Source organism: Thamnophis elegans, chromosome 16 (assembly GCF_009769535.1).
Source record: "Thamnophis elegans isolate rThaEle1 chromosome 16, rThaEle1.pri, whole genome shotgun sequence".
Classification (NCBI taxonomy): Eukaryota; Metazoa; Chordata; class Lepidosauria; order Squamata; family Colubridae; genus Thamnophis; species Thamnophis elegans.
The window spans coordinates 36443892-36462940 of NC_045556.1; the positions used below are offsets into that span (position 1 = coordinate 36443892).

Here is a 19049-nt window from a genome sequence, read left to right on the forward strand (position 1 = left end):
TTGGTAAGGATCTGTAACCAACAGATCACAGGTTGTTAATTGGGATATAAAAATATTTCATGCAATAAAATAATTGAATGATAACAACCATCCATTTGGCAACCTGATTTTGATAGGGGAACTTTCTCTGGAAACCTGTGAGTCTTTCTTACCACCCATACCTTTGCACCTTGATGGAGGTAAGATAGCCTGTTGCTAGGAATAATAAGGAAATGGTATATTATTATTATACAATTGTATCACAGCGGCCAGTTGTTTCGCCGGATTTGGCATTGGTTACTAGTCGGGCCCCACCCAGGGGCCTAGGACGTCGTAATGTATTTTCGTAATATGCGTGCAGATCCAAGCAGTGCGGCTTTTTGCATTTGACTGATGGTGATTTTGTCAATTTTTAACTGTTTTAAATGTAATTCCAGTGCTTTTGGAATAGCACCCAGTGTGCCAATTACCACTGGAATTACCACTGCTGGTTTGTGCCATAGTCGTTGAATTTCGATTTTTAAGTCCTGGTATTTTGCAATTTTTTTATGTTCCTTCTCGGCGACCCTGCTATCACCTGGTATTGCGATGTCTATGATTGTGACCTTATTATTATTATTATAATTATAATTATGAGCAGCATTGGTTGAGATTAGATAATAAGCAACCCTTTTTGTATAAACAGGCACGGGTGCGGGATATGTTGGACGTGTCAGTTGGCAATGTTCCTGTGGTCCTCCAAGCCACCGCCTTCAACGACCAACTGGAAGAGACCAGATTAATTGAAGAAGGTTCGGATTTTGGGTCTGGCGTAACAAGCTCAAGAGATGGAACAACTGTATTTACAGTTAACATTCCTTCCGACACCAAAGCATTGGAGTTCAAAGTGAGTGAAATATTTCCTTTCTCTGATCTAGAACCATGGAGGCCTCAAAACCTGTTAGAAATCCTTTTTTTTTAACATAGTACCACAGAGGAAACGAAAAAGTACAGTCACCATGTGCTTTCCTGCTCAACCATTTTAACTGTAACAGGAAACAAAAGAGCATAGATACAAACTTGTAAACACTGCCATCCACTGGGCCGAGTAGTTGTTGCATAGAAATGCATTCCACCATGCGCAGAGATGGATAGGCTCACGAAAGGACTAAAAGAGAAAGACGAATCTGAATCCTATTCCATATGGGATTTATTGTACAATTGGCTAGAGGAAAGGAGGGGAAAAGCAGGAACGCAAAAAAGGAATACTACATATAGAATGAAAAAAAAATTATAAAATAATGTAAATGCACAAATATATGAAGTCATAGTTATAAAAGATTTAACAACATATAGAATATTACATATAGAATGAAAAAATGTATAAAATAATGTAAATGCACAAATATATAAAGTCATAGTTATAAAAGATTTAATAGCATATAGAATATTATATATAGAATGAAAAAATGTATAAAATAATGTAAATGCACAAATATATGAAGTCATATTTATAAAAGATTTAATAACATAGAATATTACATATAGAATGAAAAAGTATGAAATAATGTAAATGCACAAATATATAGTCATAGTTATAAAATATTTAATAGCATATAGAATATTATATATAGAATGAAAAAAATGTATAAAGTAATATAAATGCACAAATATATGAAGTGACAGTTATAAAAGATTTATTGGTATAGATAAAACAGACACAAACAGATAGGTAAAAAAAATGTAATGTGTTGCAAAGATGTGAAGTTTGGACAAACAAATTAAAAAAAATTTTTTTTAAAAAAAGAAATACATTCCACCCTTGAATTCCAACAAAGCCACGGGTGTTTTGAGGATTTTAAGAAGAGATTGGATGGACAGCCATTTCTCAAGAACAGGAGGTTCTTGGAAGTTCCCTTCCAACTCCGTTATTCTGCATTCATGATCTTTTGTGTTTTGACTTTTTTCCCCCTTAGATAACAACTGCAGATACCACTTTACCAGAAGAGAATCAAGCGAGTGAAACCTACGACGCCAAATCCTATGTGTCTGTCACTGGAAGCTATTTATATATCAGCTGGGCTTCAGATCACAGAGTGCTCCAGGTTGGAGAGAGTGTGCAGCTAAAAGTACACCCGGCGAGCCATTTCATTGACAAAATACCACACTACAGCTATCTGGTACGCATTGCGATCACAATTTCAAAGGGGCAAAATGGAGAAAAAAATGAAATGCACACCTGTTGTAGCTTACGACAGTGAGTGAAAAAACCTCCCCTTGTGCCTAGTTGTTCTGGTGTGCAGTGCTCTATAAAGGGTAGGAGTTGGAAACAATTATGTCCAGGATGCGAGGGGCCTGTAGATATTTTCACAGCCCTCTTTTTGACTCATGCAATATACAGGTCCTTCATGGAAGGCAAGTTGTTAGCAATTATTTTTTCTGCCGTTCTGATTCTCCTCTGAAGTCCGTGTCTGTCTTGTTGGGTTGCAGAACCAAACCAGACAGTTATGGAGGTGCAGATGACAGACTCAATAATTCCTCTGTGGAACTGGATCTGCAGATATCCTAGAGCAATGCAACTAATGAAATAATCAACGTTACTTGTCTTACAAGGCTTACAATCCTTCTTTTTCCTTAGGTCATCTGAGCACAGGAATGTCACCCTCTTCCCTCCTTTCTTTTTAGATCTTATCCAAAGGGAAAATAATCAAATACGGGACTCAGGATAAGATCCAGGGCTTGTCCTATCAAGCTCTCACCCTCCATATAACCAAAGAGATGGTCCCTTCAGCCCGTCTTCTGGTCTACTACATCGTCACGGGAGAAGGAACCGCCGAGCTGGTCGCCGATTCAGTCTGGTTAAATGTCCAGCAGAAATGTGGCAACAACCTAGAGGTGAGCAGATTCGGCGGCGGGATTCAGCCGGTTCGCACCTATTTGGGAGAACCATTTGTTAACTTTCTGAGCAGCTGAGAGAACCAGCCGTTGGGAGAAATCGCGGAGAGGCCAGGCGAGGTGAAGCGCCCCTCGACGTGAGTGGCATCGAGTTGGCCACACCCACCCGGTCACATGACCACCCGCCCATGCCTACCCAGCTGGTCATTAGAGCATAGAACCCGTTGTTGAATTATTTGAATTATTTTCCCATGTCACATTTGGCCTTTGCAGGTCCGCATCCTGAAAAACGGAAGAGTTTACCAGCCTGGAGAAAAAGTGTCCCTTTCCATGACCTCCGAGTTTGACTCTCTGGTGGCTCTTTCAGCCATGGACAAAGCAATTTATGGAGTGACAGGAAGCAAGCAGAAATCGATGGAAAAAGTTACGTCCGGTCGAAAGGGAAACATGTGGCATTCTTTGCGCAACTTTAGAGGTCCAATGGACTTCGGTTTGGGCACAGTCCCATCACATCATATAGGAGTGATGGCAAACCTTTTCAGCACTGAGTGCCCAAATTGGAATACAAGCGCATGCATTTGCATGTGTGCGCGGCGGAGCACTACCAAAGACCAGGTGGCCAGTATGTGCAAGCTTGTTTTTTGGCTGTTTTTTGAGCTGTTTTCAGGCTGATTTTTTGGGACTATTTTCAGGCTATTTTTCGGGTCTTTTGGGGGAACAATTTCAGGCCATTCTTCAGCCTGAAAACAGAGTGGTATGTGGGGGGAGGGCGATGAAGCCATAGGAATAGCTGCCCTCGTTGCGTTCGATGCAGCCATGCCTGTGTTCCTGTTTCCGCTGTGAATTCTTTTGACGAAAGCGGGTGAGAAATGGAAGGGATGGAATCTCCTCACCTCCTGTGTCTTCTCCTCCGCAGGCTCTCCTTCAACTGGAAAAAAGTGACCTGGGCTGTGGAGCCGGAGGAGGGCAGAACAACGTGGATGTGTTCCGGATGGCCGGTCTCACCTTTCTCACCAACGCCAACGCTGACGACGCCAAAGAGAAAGGTGATGAAACGTTTCCTTTTAAGCATGATATATAACTGTCCGTAAAACCTTCAGTCCTGAATGCAGAAGAGTAGCATCTGATTTCCAATTTGCCTCCTCTTCTTCTTCCTCCTCCTCCTCCTCCTCCTCCTCCTCCTCCTCCTCCTCCTCCTCCTCCTCCTCCTCCTAATCCAACTCCCTTCTAACCCTGATGACATTACCTAGTTGGGTCATGAAAGGAGACCATTAAGTTCAGAGAGCACCAAGGACCCCCAATCCTCCTCCTCCTCCCCCCATTCTAGCACTGATGGTGTCACTTAGTTTGGTAATGAAATGTCTGCAAGAAAATAAACAAGTTCAGAGAGCAGCAAAGGATCCCCATGGCCCTCCTTCTTTCTGTATCTTCTTCCTCCTCCTTCCCCTTCCCCTTCCCCTTCTACTCCATCCCTCCTCCTTTTCTTCTTCTTCTTCCTCTCCTTCTCCTTCTTCTTCCTCCTCCTCTTCTTTCTCTCCTTTTCCTCCTCCTCCTTCTCCCTCCTCCTCCTCTTCCTCTCTGCAATCCCCACTTCTGTCTAGCACTGATGGTATTACCTAGTTGGCAATGAAACATCTGCAAGAAAACAATCAAGCTCAGAGAGTACCAAGGGTCCCATGGTCCTCCTCCTAATCCTCTTCTTCTTCTTCTTCCTCCTCCTCCTCCTCTCTGCAATCCTCACTTCCATCTAGCACTGAGGATGTTACCTAGTTGGGTAATGAAACATCTGCAAGAAAACAACTGAGCTTCTTCTCCTCCTTCCTCTTCCTCTTTCTCTTCTTCTTTATCTTTCCTCTTCCTCCTCCTCCTCCTCCTCCTCCTCCTCCTCCTCCTCCTCCTCCTCCTCCTCCTCCTCCTCCTCCTTTTCCTCCTCCTCGTCCAGCACTGATGATATTACCTAGTTGCACATTGCACGTACTTCTGGGATAGCATTGCTGCTTTTGATGGGCCCAATCACTGATTTTCTTCCCTCGTCTCCCACAGATGAAACTTGCACTGCGATCGTCAGAAGCACCCGCTCCCTCAAGCATGACATCGAAAAACTAGGTTTGTGGTAAACCCAAACATGTGGACTCCTTGATGCTCTGGCGCCGGGGGGGTGGGGCTTGCCCCATTTTACAACTTTCCCCACCACATCCGTTAAGCGAATCGCCACCGTTCTTCAACCAGCAACACGGCTGCTCAGCGAATTTGGCGTCCCCGCTGACTATATTTGTTATTATACGTGTTATTTTTGTGTAAAATGTGATAGTTGGTTCTTGACCTCTTTGTGGCTCTGTGAGGTTCCTGCTTTTTTGTTGCAGGGGCCGTTTTGTGCGCTTTTGCATTGTGTGTGAGTCAGTTGTGTAGCTTTTGTGTTATTTTTGTGTAAAATGTGAAAGTCACGCGACCAGCAAGCCACGCCCCCAAGCCATGCCCACAGAACCGGTAGTGAACATTTTTAGATTTCACCACTGGCTCTAAGCCACCGGTTATCCCTTTTGCTTCTGTGTTATATCATCCTTTCAGTTGCCCGGTTTCAAAATAAGGAAATTCAGAAGTGCTGTCAGAGGGGAGCAGAGCATTACCCCTTCCCGCAGACGTGTCAAGAGAGAATCAAGCGTATTAAGACTGGGTCGAGGAGGTGCATTTATGCCTTCCGGATCTGCTGCGAATTTGCTGTTGCGAAACGTCTTAATGACACACACAAGCATCTACTTCTGGGGAGAAATGGTATGTATACCCCCTAGCATACCTTCATAGAAATAGCAATATAAGCTCTTAGACTTATATACCGCTTCACAGTGCTTTTACAGCCCTCTCTAAGTGGTCAGGATAGAGTCAGGATAGATAGATAGACAGACAGACAGACAGACAGACAGACAGACAGACAGACAGACAGATAGATATAGATTGATAGATAGAGGTAGATTGATAGCTAGAGATAGGTAGAGATTGATAGATAGATAGAGATTGATAGAGACAGAGAGAGAGAGAGAGAGAGACAGACAGACAGACAGACAGATATGATACGTAGGTAGGTAAGTAGATAAAGATAGATAGATAGATAGATAGATAGATAGATAGATAGATAGATAGAAAGATAGATAGAAAGATAGATAGATAGATAGATAGATAGATAGATAGATAGATAGATAGATAGATAGATAATGAAAGGTAGGTAGGTAGGTAGGTAGATAGATATGATAGGTAGGTAGGTAGGTAGGTAGGTAGGTAGATAGATAGATAGATAGATAGATAGATAGATAGATAGATAGATAGATAGATAGATAGATAGATAGATAGTTTGTAGTTTGTTTATTATTTATAGGCCGCCCTTTTCCCTGAGGGGACTCAGGGCGGCTTACAATTTAGATAGATAGATAGATAGATAGATAGATAGATAGATAGATAGATAGATATAGATAGATAGATAGATAGATAGATAGATAGATAGATAGATAGATGATAGATAGATAGATAATGATAGGTAGGTAGGTAGGTAGGTAGGTAGGTAGGTAGGTAGGTAGGTAGATGATAGATAGATAGATAGATAGATAGATAGATAGATAGATAGATAGATAGATAGATATAGATAGATAGATAGATAGATGATAGATAGATAGATAATGATAGGTAGGTAGGTAGGTAGGTAGATGATAGATAGATAGATAGATAGATAGATAGATAGATAGATAGATAGATAGATAGATAGATAGATAGATAGATATAGATAATGATAGATAGGTAGGTAGGTAGAGATAGATAGAGATAGATGATAGATAGATAGATAGATAGATAGATAGATAGATAGATAGATAGATAGATAGATAGATATAGATAGATAATGAAAGGTAGGTAGGTAGGTAGGTAGGTAGGTAGATAGATATGATAGGTAGGTAGGTAGGTAGGTAGATAGATAGAGATCGATCGATAGATCGATCGATCGATAGATAGATAGATAGATAGATAATGATAGGGTTATGCAGGGGGTTAATGCAGGGCAATAGATTCTTGGCAGTAGGTGGCCTTTAGACTAATTTCCTGTATGAAAATAATAATGGTTCCTCCTCCTCCTCTTCCTCCCCCTCCCCCTCCTTCTTCTCATTGTTCTCCCCCTCCCCAGCCTTTAATGCTCTATTGGACGTGGCCCCGCAAATCCGAAGTTTTTTCCCTGAAAGTTGGCTTTGGGAAGTCCATCCAGTTCAAAGGTACAAGATTGTATAATGTTGACTCCTTAGAGGCGATTCAATCTCTTTATTAAATACATCATAATCACACCAAAGCTGTAGGAGGCAACCAGGCTGTGCCTGACCGGCTGTGCCTGTCATCCATCATGAGACCCTGCCCTGCCAGCGAGAGATTTAACTCCAGCCCACCTTGAATTCCTTTCTTATCTCCCGCTCATTTCCCTTGACCATTAGTAGCCCGGATTCTAGTAGAGGGCTCAAGCTTGTAATAAATCTTTATTCTCATTTGAACTTCCTGGATTTTCTGATTTCCCTGGCACTTGGCAAGGGACAGAATGAAAACCGGAAGAGGAACAAGGGTAACTTGGGTTTGGTGGGCGTGGCTTGGTGGGCGTGGCTTGTGGGCATGGCAGGGGAAGGATACTGTAAAATCCTCATTCCCTCCCGATCAGCTGGGAGGATCAGGAGGCAGAGAATAGATGGGGGCAGGGCCAGTCAGAGGTTGTATTTGCCGGTCCTCCAAACTACTCAAAATTTCCGCTACAGATTCTCCAGAACTGGTCAGAACCTGCTGAATATCACCTCTGGTCTCGTCTAATCTGAATTTATACCATTGTTTTTTCCTGCCTAAATGTAAAGTTTTGCTTTCCTACAATTCATTTGGGGCCCCTGTTCAAAACCTCCACTGTGGGAGCACCCACAACTTCTGGAGGCAAGCCGATTCAGAAGGATCTTGAACGTTGGGCCCTGTGTCCCCAAGATGTGGTCAAAGGGCTGGACTAGAAGACCTCTAGAAGTACCTTCCATCTCTATGGTTCGATCTGCGCTAAAACTAATAAACCAGCTCTTGTTTTTATATCAACTGCAGGTCCAAGAATCTGCCAGTCATCCTGCCTGATTCTCTAACTACCTGGGAAATACAAGGTGTTAGCATTTCGGATAAAGGTATGTAAAATAATTGATTTATACCGTGTGTTTTTTGAAAAGAGAGCAATAGTCCCCCTATTCAATAGCTCTTCAGAGCCTTGAACCCTAGCTGGAGTAGATTTTACCACCCAAATTTTACTGTTTACTTTCCTATGGTAAAAAGCTGGGTTTTAATGGTAACCTAGTACAATCATGATTTAGCCTGCCCATTACAGTGATAAACCATAAAGTGGTCGCACAGTGGGTCAGCATGTGACTGACCCAATGTTATGACCTTTTGGGAGGGCAGTCGTAAATAGAATAGAATGATTGAACACGCAAGGAATTTGTCTTTGGTGCAGATGCTTTCCGTGTACATAAAGAAAAATAAAATAGAATACATTCATCAAGAATCCTTGTTGATAGTTGATAGTCATAGGGTACAAATAAGCAATCAGGAAACGATCAATATCAATATCAATCGTAAGGATACAAACAGCAAAGTTGCAGTCCTGCAGTCATAAGTGGGAGGAGATGGGTGATAGGAATGATGAGAAGACTAATAGCAATAGTAATGCAGTGAATAGTTTGACAGTGGGGAGGGAATTATTTGTTTAGCAGAGTGATGGCATTTGGGGGGGGAATCTCCTTGTGTCTAGTGAGAGGTTGAGTCAACCTTGAGCTGGTCAGGATCGAACTCATGACAGTCGGCAGAATTATTCTGCAATACTGCTTTTTAACCACTGCGCCACCACGGCTCAATCATGAAGTATGGAGATGTGCATAGGTGTATCTTAACCCAAATAGGATATTGTGTGAACCTATCAGAACCTAAAATAGAATACATTCATCAAGAATCATAAGATACAACATTTAGTGATAGTCATAGGTTACTAATAAGCAATCAAATCACACTAGGAAACAAACAAAACAATATAAATTGGAAAGATAGAAGCAACATGGTTATAGTCACAAGTGGGAAGAGATAGGTACTAGGAAGGAAGAGAAGAATAATAGTAATGCAGACTTAGTAAATAGTGTGACAGTGTTGAGGGAATTAGTTGTTTAGCAGAGTGATGGGATTCGGAGAAAAACTGTCCTTGTGTCTAGTTGTTATGATGTGCAGTGCTCTAAAGCATCGTGTTGAGGGTAGGAGTTGAAACCATTGGTGTCCAGGATGTGAGGGGTCTGTAGATATTTCCACAGCCCTCTTTTTGACTCCTGCAGTGTGCAGGTCCTCAATGGAAGGCAAGTTGGTAGCCATTGTTTTTTCTGCAATTCTAATTATGCATTGAAGTCTGTGTCTGCCTTGTTGGGTTGCAGAGCCAAACCAGACAGTTATGGAGGTGCAGAGGATGGACTCAATAATTTGAGTTATTACATCTTTTTTTTCCTGTTACACACAGGCATCTGTGTTGCTGATACCTTAGAAGTGGAGGTCGTTAAAGAAGTCTTCGTTAACGTCCATATGCCTTACTCCGTTGTCCGAGGAGAGCAAATTGAATTAAAAGCAACCATTTACAACTACATGACCTCAAAGACCAGGGTAAGAGCAAGCGGTTAAAAAAGACAATTGTGGGCTTCACAGCCACTCCTTGTTTGCAGGGGCGACTTTTAACTCTCACGTTAGACTCTGGTTATAAAAAAGTCTACAGCTATGCAGGAAACATTGTTGACATTCTCCAAAGCACCAGAGGGTAGGACAAGAAGCAATGGGTGGAAACTAATCACGGAGAGAAGCAACTTAGAATTGAGGAGGAATTTCCTGACAGTGAGGACAATTAATCAGCGGAACAGAAGTTGCCTCCAGAAGTTGTGAATGCCCCAACACTGGAAGTCTTTAAGAAGACGTTGGATAGCCATTTGTCTGAAACGGTTTTCTACCTAGGCAGGGGGTTGGACTAGAAGTCCTCCAAGGTCCCTTCCAACTCTGCTAGCTAAACTAAACATACTGTTTTGGCCTGGCTCATTTCTCAGAGAAGCTGGTGTGAAGGGAGATTTCAGTTGTTTTTGTACAAATTTAGGCCGTCCTTGGCACATCACAATTTACAAAAATGCAAGCAAAGCACAGATAGGGAGGCAAAAAGTACATTCTTCAATTCTCACAACATCTGTAGGTTCTCACAACAAATTTCATTTTTGAACTCTTCATAAAAACCAAACCGGGCAGTATCAGGCGGTGTCTTGCCAGTCAAAATAACTGCTTTTCCAACAGATAACTGCTTGTTTAACTCCCCTGTTATGAAATGCCATGTGAATTAGATCTCATTGGTAAGCTGAGGCCCATCACTTATCCTTGAATAATAGAAGGAGCATTGTGAAGAGTATTTGGGCTATGAAAAAGTTGTTTATGAAATGGGGGGGGGCTGGTTAGAGAGGCTAAAGTCTCGTCTAAACTAATTTTTTGACATAATTTGCAGCATCTTATAATGTTCTCTTCTGTTTTGGATGAAAAAGCTGAAGAAGCCTATTGCCTTCGACACTTTAAATCATAATTAATATTGAAACAATACTTGGCTTTTTTCTGATTTTCAATGACCTAAACTATGTAAACTACTATTACTACTATTACTACTATTACTACTACTACTACTACTACTACTACTTCTACTACTATTACTACTACTTCCTCCTCCTCCTCCTCCTCTTCTTCCTCTTCATCTTCTTCTTCTTTTCCTCCTCCTCCTCCTCCTCCTCTCTGCAATTCCCACTTCTGTCTAGCACTGATGATATTACCTAGTTGGGCAATGAAACATCTGCAAGAAAACAATCAAGCTCAGAGAGTATCAAGGATCCTATGGTCCTCCTCCTCCTCCTCCTCCTCCTCCTCCTCCTCCTCCTCCTCCTCCTCTTCTCCTCCTCCTCTCTGCAATCCCCACTTCCATCTAGCACTGAGGATGTTATCTAGTTGGGTAATGAAACATCTGCAAGGAAACAACTGAGCTTATTCTCTCCTCCTCTTCCCCTCCCCTCTCTTCTTCCCTTACATTTCTCCTCTACTTTTCATTCTTCATCTCATTTACTGGGTGTATTTCAGCTTCTGAGCGAGCTCCATTTCCTGTTGATGGTATTTATATTTCCTTTTCAATATACATATTTAATTTTTCTCCTCTTTTTAGTAAAAAAAAAACAACCAAGGTAACAGAAAAGTATGTCTATATAGCAGTGGTGGGATTCAGCCAGTTCGCACCTATTCAGAAGAACCGGTTGTTAACTTTCTAAGCAGTTGGGAGAACCGGTTGTTGGAAGAAATCTTTTGTTTTTTCCCCACTTTACAGGGCTGATCCTGTAAGGAAGGCAGGAAGGAAACATTCTGGTGTTGTTTCTAGCCTAATCTTCATTGCCCTGCTTACAGAAACTGCCTCTCCAGTTAACCCTTATTCCATTGTAACAGCTAAAGCGAAGCGCCCATCGATGTGAGTGACGTTGAGTTGGCCATGCCCACCCAGTCACATGACCACTGAGCCACGCCTACCCAGCTGGTCATTAGGTCAGAGAACCGGTTGTTAAATAATTTGAATCCCACCACTGCTATATAGTCATTGTGCTTTTAAAGATCCCTAATTCTTCAAGGTGGCTTTTTCCCCCCAGTTTTGCCTGAGCATCAGTGTGCAAAAAGGGATCTGTCTCTTCGGTGCTGCTAAGACTTTGAAGGATGGCTCTCAGGTCAACATCTGCTCTCGCTGGAAAGATATCCAGAGTTCTTCTATTGTGGTGGAGACATTTAAAATCCTTCCCCTTGAGCTGGGCCTCCTCAGCGTCAACCTCACGCTTCTTAACGGCTTGAACAGAGAAATCCTCGTCAAGACACTAAGGGTTGTGGTAAGGCTGAGCCCTTGGTCTTAGGTGGAAGTGGGAGGATTTGCCACGCATCTCCGTTCATTCTTGATTCTTTATTGGCCAAGTATGATTGGACACTCAAGGAATTTGTCTCCCAGGCACCATCTCTCAGCGACAAAATAATCCCTTGTTTTCCTGAAAATAAGACCTCCCTGGATAATAAGCCCAATCGGGCTTTTGAGCGCATGCACTAAAAATAAGCCCTCCCCCCTCAAAATAAGCCCTCCCAAAAATATTTAAACGCATGTGCATCCCATCCCTACCATTTCCTGGGTGGGGGGACATGCTCCATGCACCCCACATGCATCTGCCTTCCACACGGAACAGCCTCAGGGAGGCTGCTCCTGCAAACCCTAGTTACAGCACCTCTTCTCTTAGTGGCGGCCGTAAAAAGAGCAGCAGACCCAGCGATGGTAGGTGAGAGTGTGTCAGAAACAGAGAGAACTTCTGGCCCTCTCTGGATCAGCTGATCCACGGTCCATGGTTAAGAAGCCTCCTGCACCTCAAAAATAATAAGACCTCCCCTAAAATACATACATATATTTATATATATATGGAGAACTGGTAGCGGACATTTTGAGTAGTTTAGAGAAGCGGTAAATACTACCTCTGGCTGGCCTTGCCCCCTTCTATTCTCTGCCTCCTGAGTCCCAGCTGATCGGGAGGCAATGGGGATTTTGCAGTAATCTTCCCCTGGAGTGGGAGGGAATGGAAATTTTACAGTATCCTTCTCCTGCCACTAAGCCACACCCACCACGCCCACAAAGCCATGCCCACAGAACCAGTAGTAAAAAATTTTTGAATCCCACCACTGCTTCCGAGGTGGGTTAAATGAGAGCCCAGATTGTTGGGGGCAGTTTTCTGAGCCTGTAAACCGCTTAGAGAGGGTTGTAAAGTACTATGAAGTGGTATAGAAATATACTATTGCTATTGACCAGTTCTTTGGTTTTAGCCCGAAGGTATTCGAAGGGAGAGTTATGACGGCGTCACGCTCGATCCCCAAGGTGTTTATGGTATGTCAGTTCAGTTTATTGGAGGAAAAAAAGATAGACATTTCTCTCATTATTTTCTTTCTTTCATTAGTATCAAGGCCCTCAAGTCAGTGTAGGTGTCAAGCAATAATATTAGGAGCTGCTGTGGGTCTAGAGAAGATGGTAGACCTGTATTTGGTCAGAAATAACATTGTTAGAAATTCTGTATATCTATCTATCTATCTATCTATCTATCTATCTATCTATCTATCCATCCATCCATCCATCCATCCATCCATCCATCCATCCAACCATCAACACACAGAGGAAACAAAGAGTACCGTCACCATGTTCTTTACTGCTCAACTGTTTTACTGTAATAGCAAACAGGAAACTCTACTTAAAACAAAAGATCCAAACTTTTAAATACTTCCATCTACTGGCTGAATACTACTGTAGTAGTTGCATAGAAATACACCCAACAATGAATTCCAACACACATCAAGTATAAGTTGGGACACTACTTGTCCAAACAGCTGAATGTTTCCTCAACATTTCTTTATTCCAGGTTCAACTTCAAGCTAAATTCCTAGATTTGTCTTCCTGGTTTTGTAGGGTGCAGAAGAAAGTGTTTGCTTTCATTTAAAGACATCGAGACATGTTCCCATGTTTTTAAAAACATCCCATCTAGTTGCAGGGAACTTTCAGCCCCCTTATCAGAGGGGAAGAAAAAGGCGATTCCTGCCCCAAGGATTTCATTGTTTATAATTTAATATGGAAGATGCAATAGAGGGTGCGAGACATAACCTTCCCCATTGCATCCTCTATATTAAATGTTAAAGGGGGATTTGTATCTGAGAGGGAAATATGCATTTACATTGATTGGCAGGATTCCACATGGATAGAAATGAAGCAAAGCAGAATTGCTGCATTTTTATTAAGGGGCAAAAATAGTTGGGGAGAATATTGCACAATGGTGTTTACTCCCAAATCACCCTCATTTCATCTGCCTTTTTACCCCGTGAAAGGGTGAAAGGAAGATCCAGGATTACAGTCTTCATATATTTTAGCAGGTTATTTATGCAACCCAATTTGAAACGCATGATGTACTAACATGAAATTTTCTGGCTTTGATGTGGATTCTCAATGGCAGGCACAGTCGTGAGGCAGAAAGAGTTTCCTTACACAGTACCACGTTACATCGTCCCCAAAACGCAACTTGTAAAGACTCTCAGTATCAAAGGTAAAAGGGAAGGGGAGAAGGAATGACTGCTGGTTTTCATTCGCTTGGGTGGCGTGGGGGGTGGGGTTCTCCCCCTTCTCAATTTTGAATTGGGTTGCTGAATTTTTCAAAAGAAATATCATTCACCCCATGGAGGAAGGGACGATTGGGAGGGAGAGGCAGGAAGGATTGGGAAGGAGGGAAGGGAGGGAGGATTGGGAGGGAGGGAGTCAGAGAGGAAGGAAGGGGGGATTGGGAGGGAGGATTGGGAGGGAGACAGGAAGGATTGGGAAGGAGGGAAGGGAGGGAGGGAGGATAGGGAGGGAGGGAATCAGAGAGGAAGGGAGAGGGATTGGGAGGGAGGAGGAAGGATTGGGAGTGAGGGAGAGGGGAAGGAAGGATTGGGAGGGAGAGAGGAAAGAAGAAAGGATTGGGAGGGAGGGAAAGAGAGGAAGGAAGGATTGGGAGGGAGGGAGATAGAGAGAGAGCAAGGAAGGATTGGGAAGGAGGGAGAGAGGAAGGAAGAGAGGATTGGGAGGTAGGATTGGGAGGGAGGGAGGAACAAAGAAAGGATTGGGAGGGAGGGAGGAAGGAAAGATTGGGAGGGAGAGAAGAAGGAAGGAAGGATTGGGAGGGAGGGAGGGAGAGAGGAAGGAAGATAGGATTGGGAGGTAGAATTGGGAGGGAGGAACAAAGAAAGGATTGGGAGGGAGGAAGAGAGGAAGGAAAGATTGGGAGGGAGAGAAGAAGGAAGGAAGGATTGGGAGAGAGGGAGAGAGGAAGGAAGATAGGATTGGGAGGGAGGATTGGGAGGGAGGAACAAAGAAAGGATTGGGAGGGAGGGAGAGAGGAAGGAAAGATTGGGATGGAGTGAGAGAGGAAGGAAGGATTGGAAGGGAGAGAAGAAGGAAGGAAGGATTGGGAGGGAGGGAGCAGGAAAGAAGGAAGGAAAAAAGAGCCCAGTGCAACTGGAGTGAAAACCTTGAGCTACTTATACTCCTCCCCTCACTCCACCTGTCCATCTGCAATTGGGCTGCATGCGTAGCCTGAGCCACCGAAATGACCAATCCATTAATAAAGTCAAATCAGTTTTAAAAACCGCATCTCTTGTGGTTTCCCTTCCCTCTCTTTCCTTTTCCTCTCTCCCCCTTTCCGCATCCCTTTTCTTCCTTCCTTCCTTCCTTGGTTCCCCACCTTCCCAGGCAACCTGCTGGGCGATGTCATCCAGGCTGCCTTGAAGCCCGAAGCCCTGAAGCTGCTCGCTGACCTTCCCCAAGGCAGCGCTGAAACAGAATTGATGAATATCATCCCCGTGTTTTATGTGTACGATTACCTGGAAAGGACCGACTCTTGGAACATCTTTGGCTCGGGCAGAACCCAGTCCGAATTTACCTTGTTCAGGAAGTTGAAGAGGGGTAAAGTAGCATCTTTTGAGCTATGAATCTGCCAGCGCTGTTGATAGAAATGTCCGTGGGATGCCCATAAATCTACTATTCAAGGATGAAACTTTGCATTAAGGCTTGTTCGGTTTTGATTGATAGACAACAGATTTCTGCTCTGATCCAGGCTTCTTTAAAAAGCATGAAGCAGAGTCTTGGTCCCTCTTTTATTGACATGACTTGTGAGTTCCTTTTATTCACAGTCCGCAAGGCTTAGCAAACAGACTTTCAGAGGAATGTTTATTCACACGAACCTTATCTCGCTTGGAGAGCTGTCAGATAACTAGTTTCCAAACGCAGGGTGGACGTTTTATGTCCAATGTTCATGTTAAAAATAAATGTGTTATTTGTTGTTGTACACACGGTTTCCCCCCCCCCACATGTTGTTTGGTTGTTTTATTGGCAGTTTCTTTTTCTTCTTATTTCTCTTTTTGTATTTGAACTTTGGAGATAAATAAAACACACACACACAAACATATACATATATATATATATACATATACATACATACATACATACATACATACATACATACATATATATATACACACACACACACACACACACACACATTTATATATTTATATATTTATATATTTATCAGCACAAATAAAAACACACACACATACACACACACATATATATATACATACATACATACATACATACATATATATATTGTGTCACAACCCCTGGTATGCCCAAATATGGGAGGAGGCATACTGCTTCCCTTCTCTGTCTATCGGCCTACCCCAGGAGACCATCCAGACAGAAAGCCATTATTTTTACTGTTGCTTTCGTTACATTTGTGTTGCATTTGTGCTGATAAATAAATAAAGGGAGACTAGTATAGGTCTGATAAGAGCTAAATAGCTTGAAATAGATCTATACTAGTCTCCCTTTATTTATTTATCAGCACAAATGCAACACACACACACACACACACACACACACACAAACACACAAAAGGCCTGTTAAAGTTGTTTGAAGTTGCCATATCCGTCTCCCCTCAAACTTTGAGATCATTTCTGCATCCTTTACAATGTCTCCATGAGCTATGAAGGGAAGTCACCAAGCTCTTTGCCTTTTAAGATGTGAATGAATTCTTAGAGAAGTGCTTTTTTAAAAAAAAATGTTTTATTTCTCAGGAATCATCAGTGTCCTGTCTTTTCAAACGCAAGATTTCTCTTACAGCATGTGGAAGGATGGTGAAGCTAACACTTGGTAAGTAAATGGTGTCTGAGAGCTAGATACTTCCAGAATGGTTCAGATATATCACATTAAAAAAAATGGCTGTTCGTGTGTGTGTACGTTCCAGAATAACTCTGGAACGCCTCAAGCAATTTCAAACAAAATTGGTACACAGATGACTTACTCTCTGGAAACAAATACTGTGGGGGTAAGACACCCCTAACACACTCAGGGTGCGTGTTCCGTTAAGATACAGCCTGTTGTGCCTTAAAATGGCTTCTATTGTACTGCTGTAAAGTGGCTTCTATTGTACAGCGCAGTGGAGTTGCCACGGTAATGATTTCACAGTACTCCACAAGGGGAAAAATCCAATATTAGAAATTTCCCCCTATAAATAAATACCCAGGGAATGCCAGATTATCAACTAGTATCACATAAAACAGGGAAAACATCCAGAAAATAAACATAATCCTGTTAATCTGCCTTATTTTTGTGTGCATGTGTGTCTTATTTTTTTTCCTGCCTCGTGATACGGGATTACTTTCAAATTTCTTGATTTCCTGTTTGTTCTTGGGTGTCTTGAAATATCTCTCCAAATCTGGGGAAGGAACTCAATTTTATCTTTTGGTCTTGGCAGGATTACTGCGTTTATCCTAAAGGTTTTTGGACAGGTTCGGCGATATATGCCTGATCAGTTTGGTACGGTGTGTATGTCTCTGACTTGGTTGATTGACATCTGTCAAATGGACGATGGATCTTTCAGGGAAGTCTCAAATTACAAACCCATAGCCCTTCAGGTATGGAAATGGACTAAGAATTAAACCCAATTAAGATTTATCTATTGGTCTGCTGACTGTTCTGACTGAGGCTTCCCGAGAGCCTGAAGCCAACTCCTGGTCCCGACAAAAAACCCTTTTATTAGCTGACTGTGAATTCTGCTCATTCACATCCAGCAAAGTCTTTCAAGGGAGGATTTACGGTCACAGACCTTATATGGCTTGGAGAGCTGCCGGGCCAATATCTGCAGAACTTGGCAAGGAGTCTCGGAGAGTCAGGAACCAATGAAGCGAACTAATGCAAACTCTCCTGCAAACTCCAATCCCCTTTCGCTCCTCTTTTATTTCCTCTGGGAGGGGCCATTCATCGTCCACCAGTGACCTTCCTCCCAACTCAACCCCTGTTCTTTAGCTGTTCCCTTCGTCTGGCCATTCTGCGCATGCACACACTGGGAACAGGCTCCAGCTGTTCTTCTGCCTCACTGATGTCTGACAGTTGATAACTGGCATAGGGCTCTGGCCCCCTCTCTGCCTCCGACACAGAGCCCTCCTCAAAGCCTGTTCTGTGTATTGAAGATTGATATGGATTAATTTCTGTAACTTGTGGTATGACGGGAAATAAGAATCAAGAGAATCAGGGGTGGTATTCAGCCAGTTGGGACCAGTTCACCCGAACCAGTAGTAGAAATTGCGGGCGGACCAGCTCACCCCCCCCCCCAGCTCCATGCCGTCCTATTTAGGCATGTTTTCAAGCCAAAGCGCATGCAAGGAAGGCTGAGTGCATGCGTGGACGTGGAGTGTGTGAGTGAACCAAGCGCATGCACACGCAAGCTTACAATTGCTAACCCGTGGGGAAAGTAATACCACCCCTGAAGCGAATGATATTTTTTTTAACCCTAACCCTTAACTTATTTGCTGCTTTTCAAAGGGTACATTACGGGACCAGGAGAGAGAAAACCGTCTGTATCTCACAGCCTTCACCCTGATTGCCTTTTCAGAATATAAAAAACCGTGTCCCTTCCAGGTAGGTTTGTCTGCTTTCCACTTATTAGTAACACCGCCACTGTCATGTGGTGGTCAAATCTCCATACCCTTTTTGATGGGACTTTATACTCAGAGGTTGTTACGATGTAAGCGCGTTCAGCTCTGCTTGAGTTTGGCCCTTGCAATGAGAAGCAGATGGTGATGACTAGAGCCGAGGTGGCGCAGTGGTTAAATGCAGCACTGCAGGCTACTTCAGCTGACTGCAGTTCTGCAGTTCGGCTGTTCAAATCTCACCGGCTCAGGGTTGACTCAGCCTTCCATCCTTCCGAGGTGGGTAAAATGAGGACCCGGATTGTTGTTGGGGGCAATATGCTGACTCTGTAAACCGCTTAGAGAGGGCTGAAAGCCCTATGAAGCGATATATAAGTCTAACTGCTATTGCTATTGTTGGACTATTGGATTCCGATTAAAGATGGGAGCGTAGGAGAAGGAATGACACAACCTGGATGGGGAGAGGGCGGTGTTAAAAGAGGAATCAGCCTAGAATCCCTACATAAGGTAAAGGTTTCCCTCGCACACATATGCTAGTTGTTCCCAACTCTAGGGGTGGTGCTCATTTCTGTTTCAAAGCCGAAGAG

At 43.0% G+C, this 19049-nt stretch overlaps 1 protein-coding gene across 1 annotated transcript in view; it reads left to right on the plus strand.

Annotated features, from left to right (window-relative positions):
• C5 (complement C5) overlaps positions 1-19049 on the plus strand; it is a 50793-nt gene that overhangs the window by 13725 nt on the left and 18019 nt on the right. Inside the window, exons 11-27 of the mRNA XM_032232559.1 lie at positions 665-865; positions 1935-2138; positions 2644-2853; positions 3127-3276; positions 3770-3899; positions 4897-4959; positions 5422-5625; positions 7019-7103; positions 7951-8027; positions 9395-9534; positions 11580-11810; positions 12781-12841; positions 13953-14042; positions 15224-15436; positions 16609-16684; positions 17289-17448; positions 18356-18451. Of these exons, the coding sequence (XP_032088450.1) occupies positions 665-865; positions 1935-2138; positions 2644-2853; positions 3127-3276; positions 3770-3899; positions 4897-4959; positions 5422-5625; positions 7019-7103; positions 7951-8027; positions 9395-9534; positions 11580-11810; positions 12781-12841; positions 13953-14042; positions 15224-15436; positions 16609-16684; positions 17289-17448; positions 18356-18451 (2391 nt within the window). The remainder of the gene's footprint in view (positions 1-664; positions 866-1934; positions 2139-2643; positions 2854-3126; positions 3277-3769; positions 3900-4896; positions 4960-5421; positions 5626-7018; positions 7104-7950; positions 8028-9394; positions 9535-11579; positions 11811-12780; positions 12842-13952; positions 14043-15223; positions 15437-16608; positions 16685-17288; positions 17449-18355; positions 18452-19049) is intronic.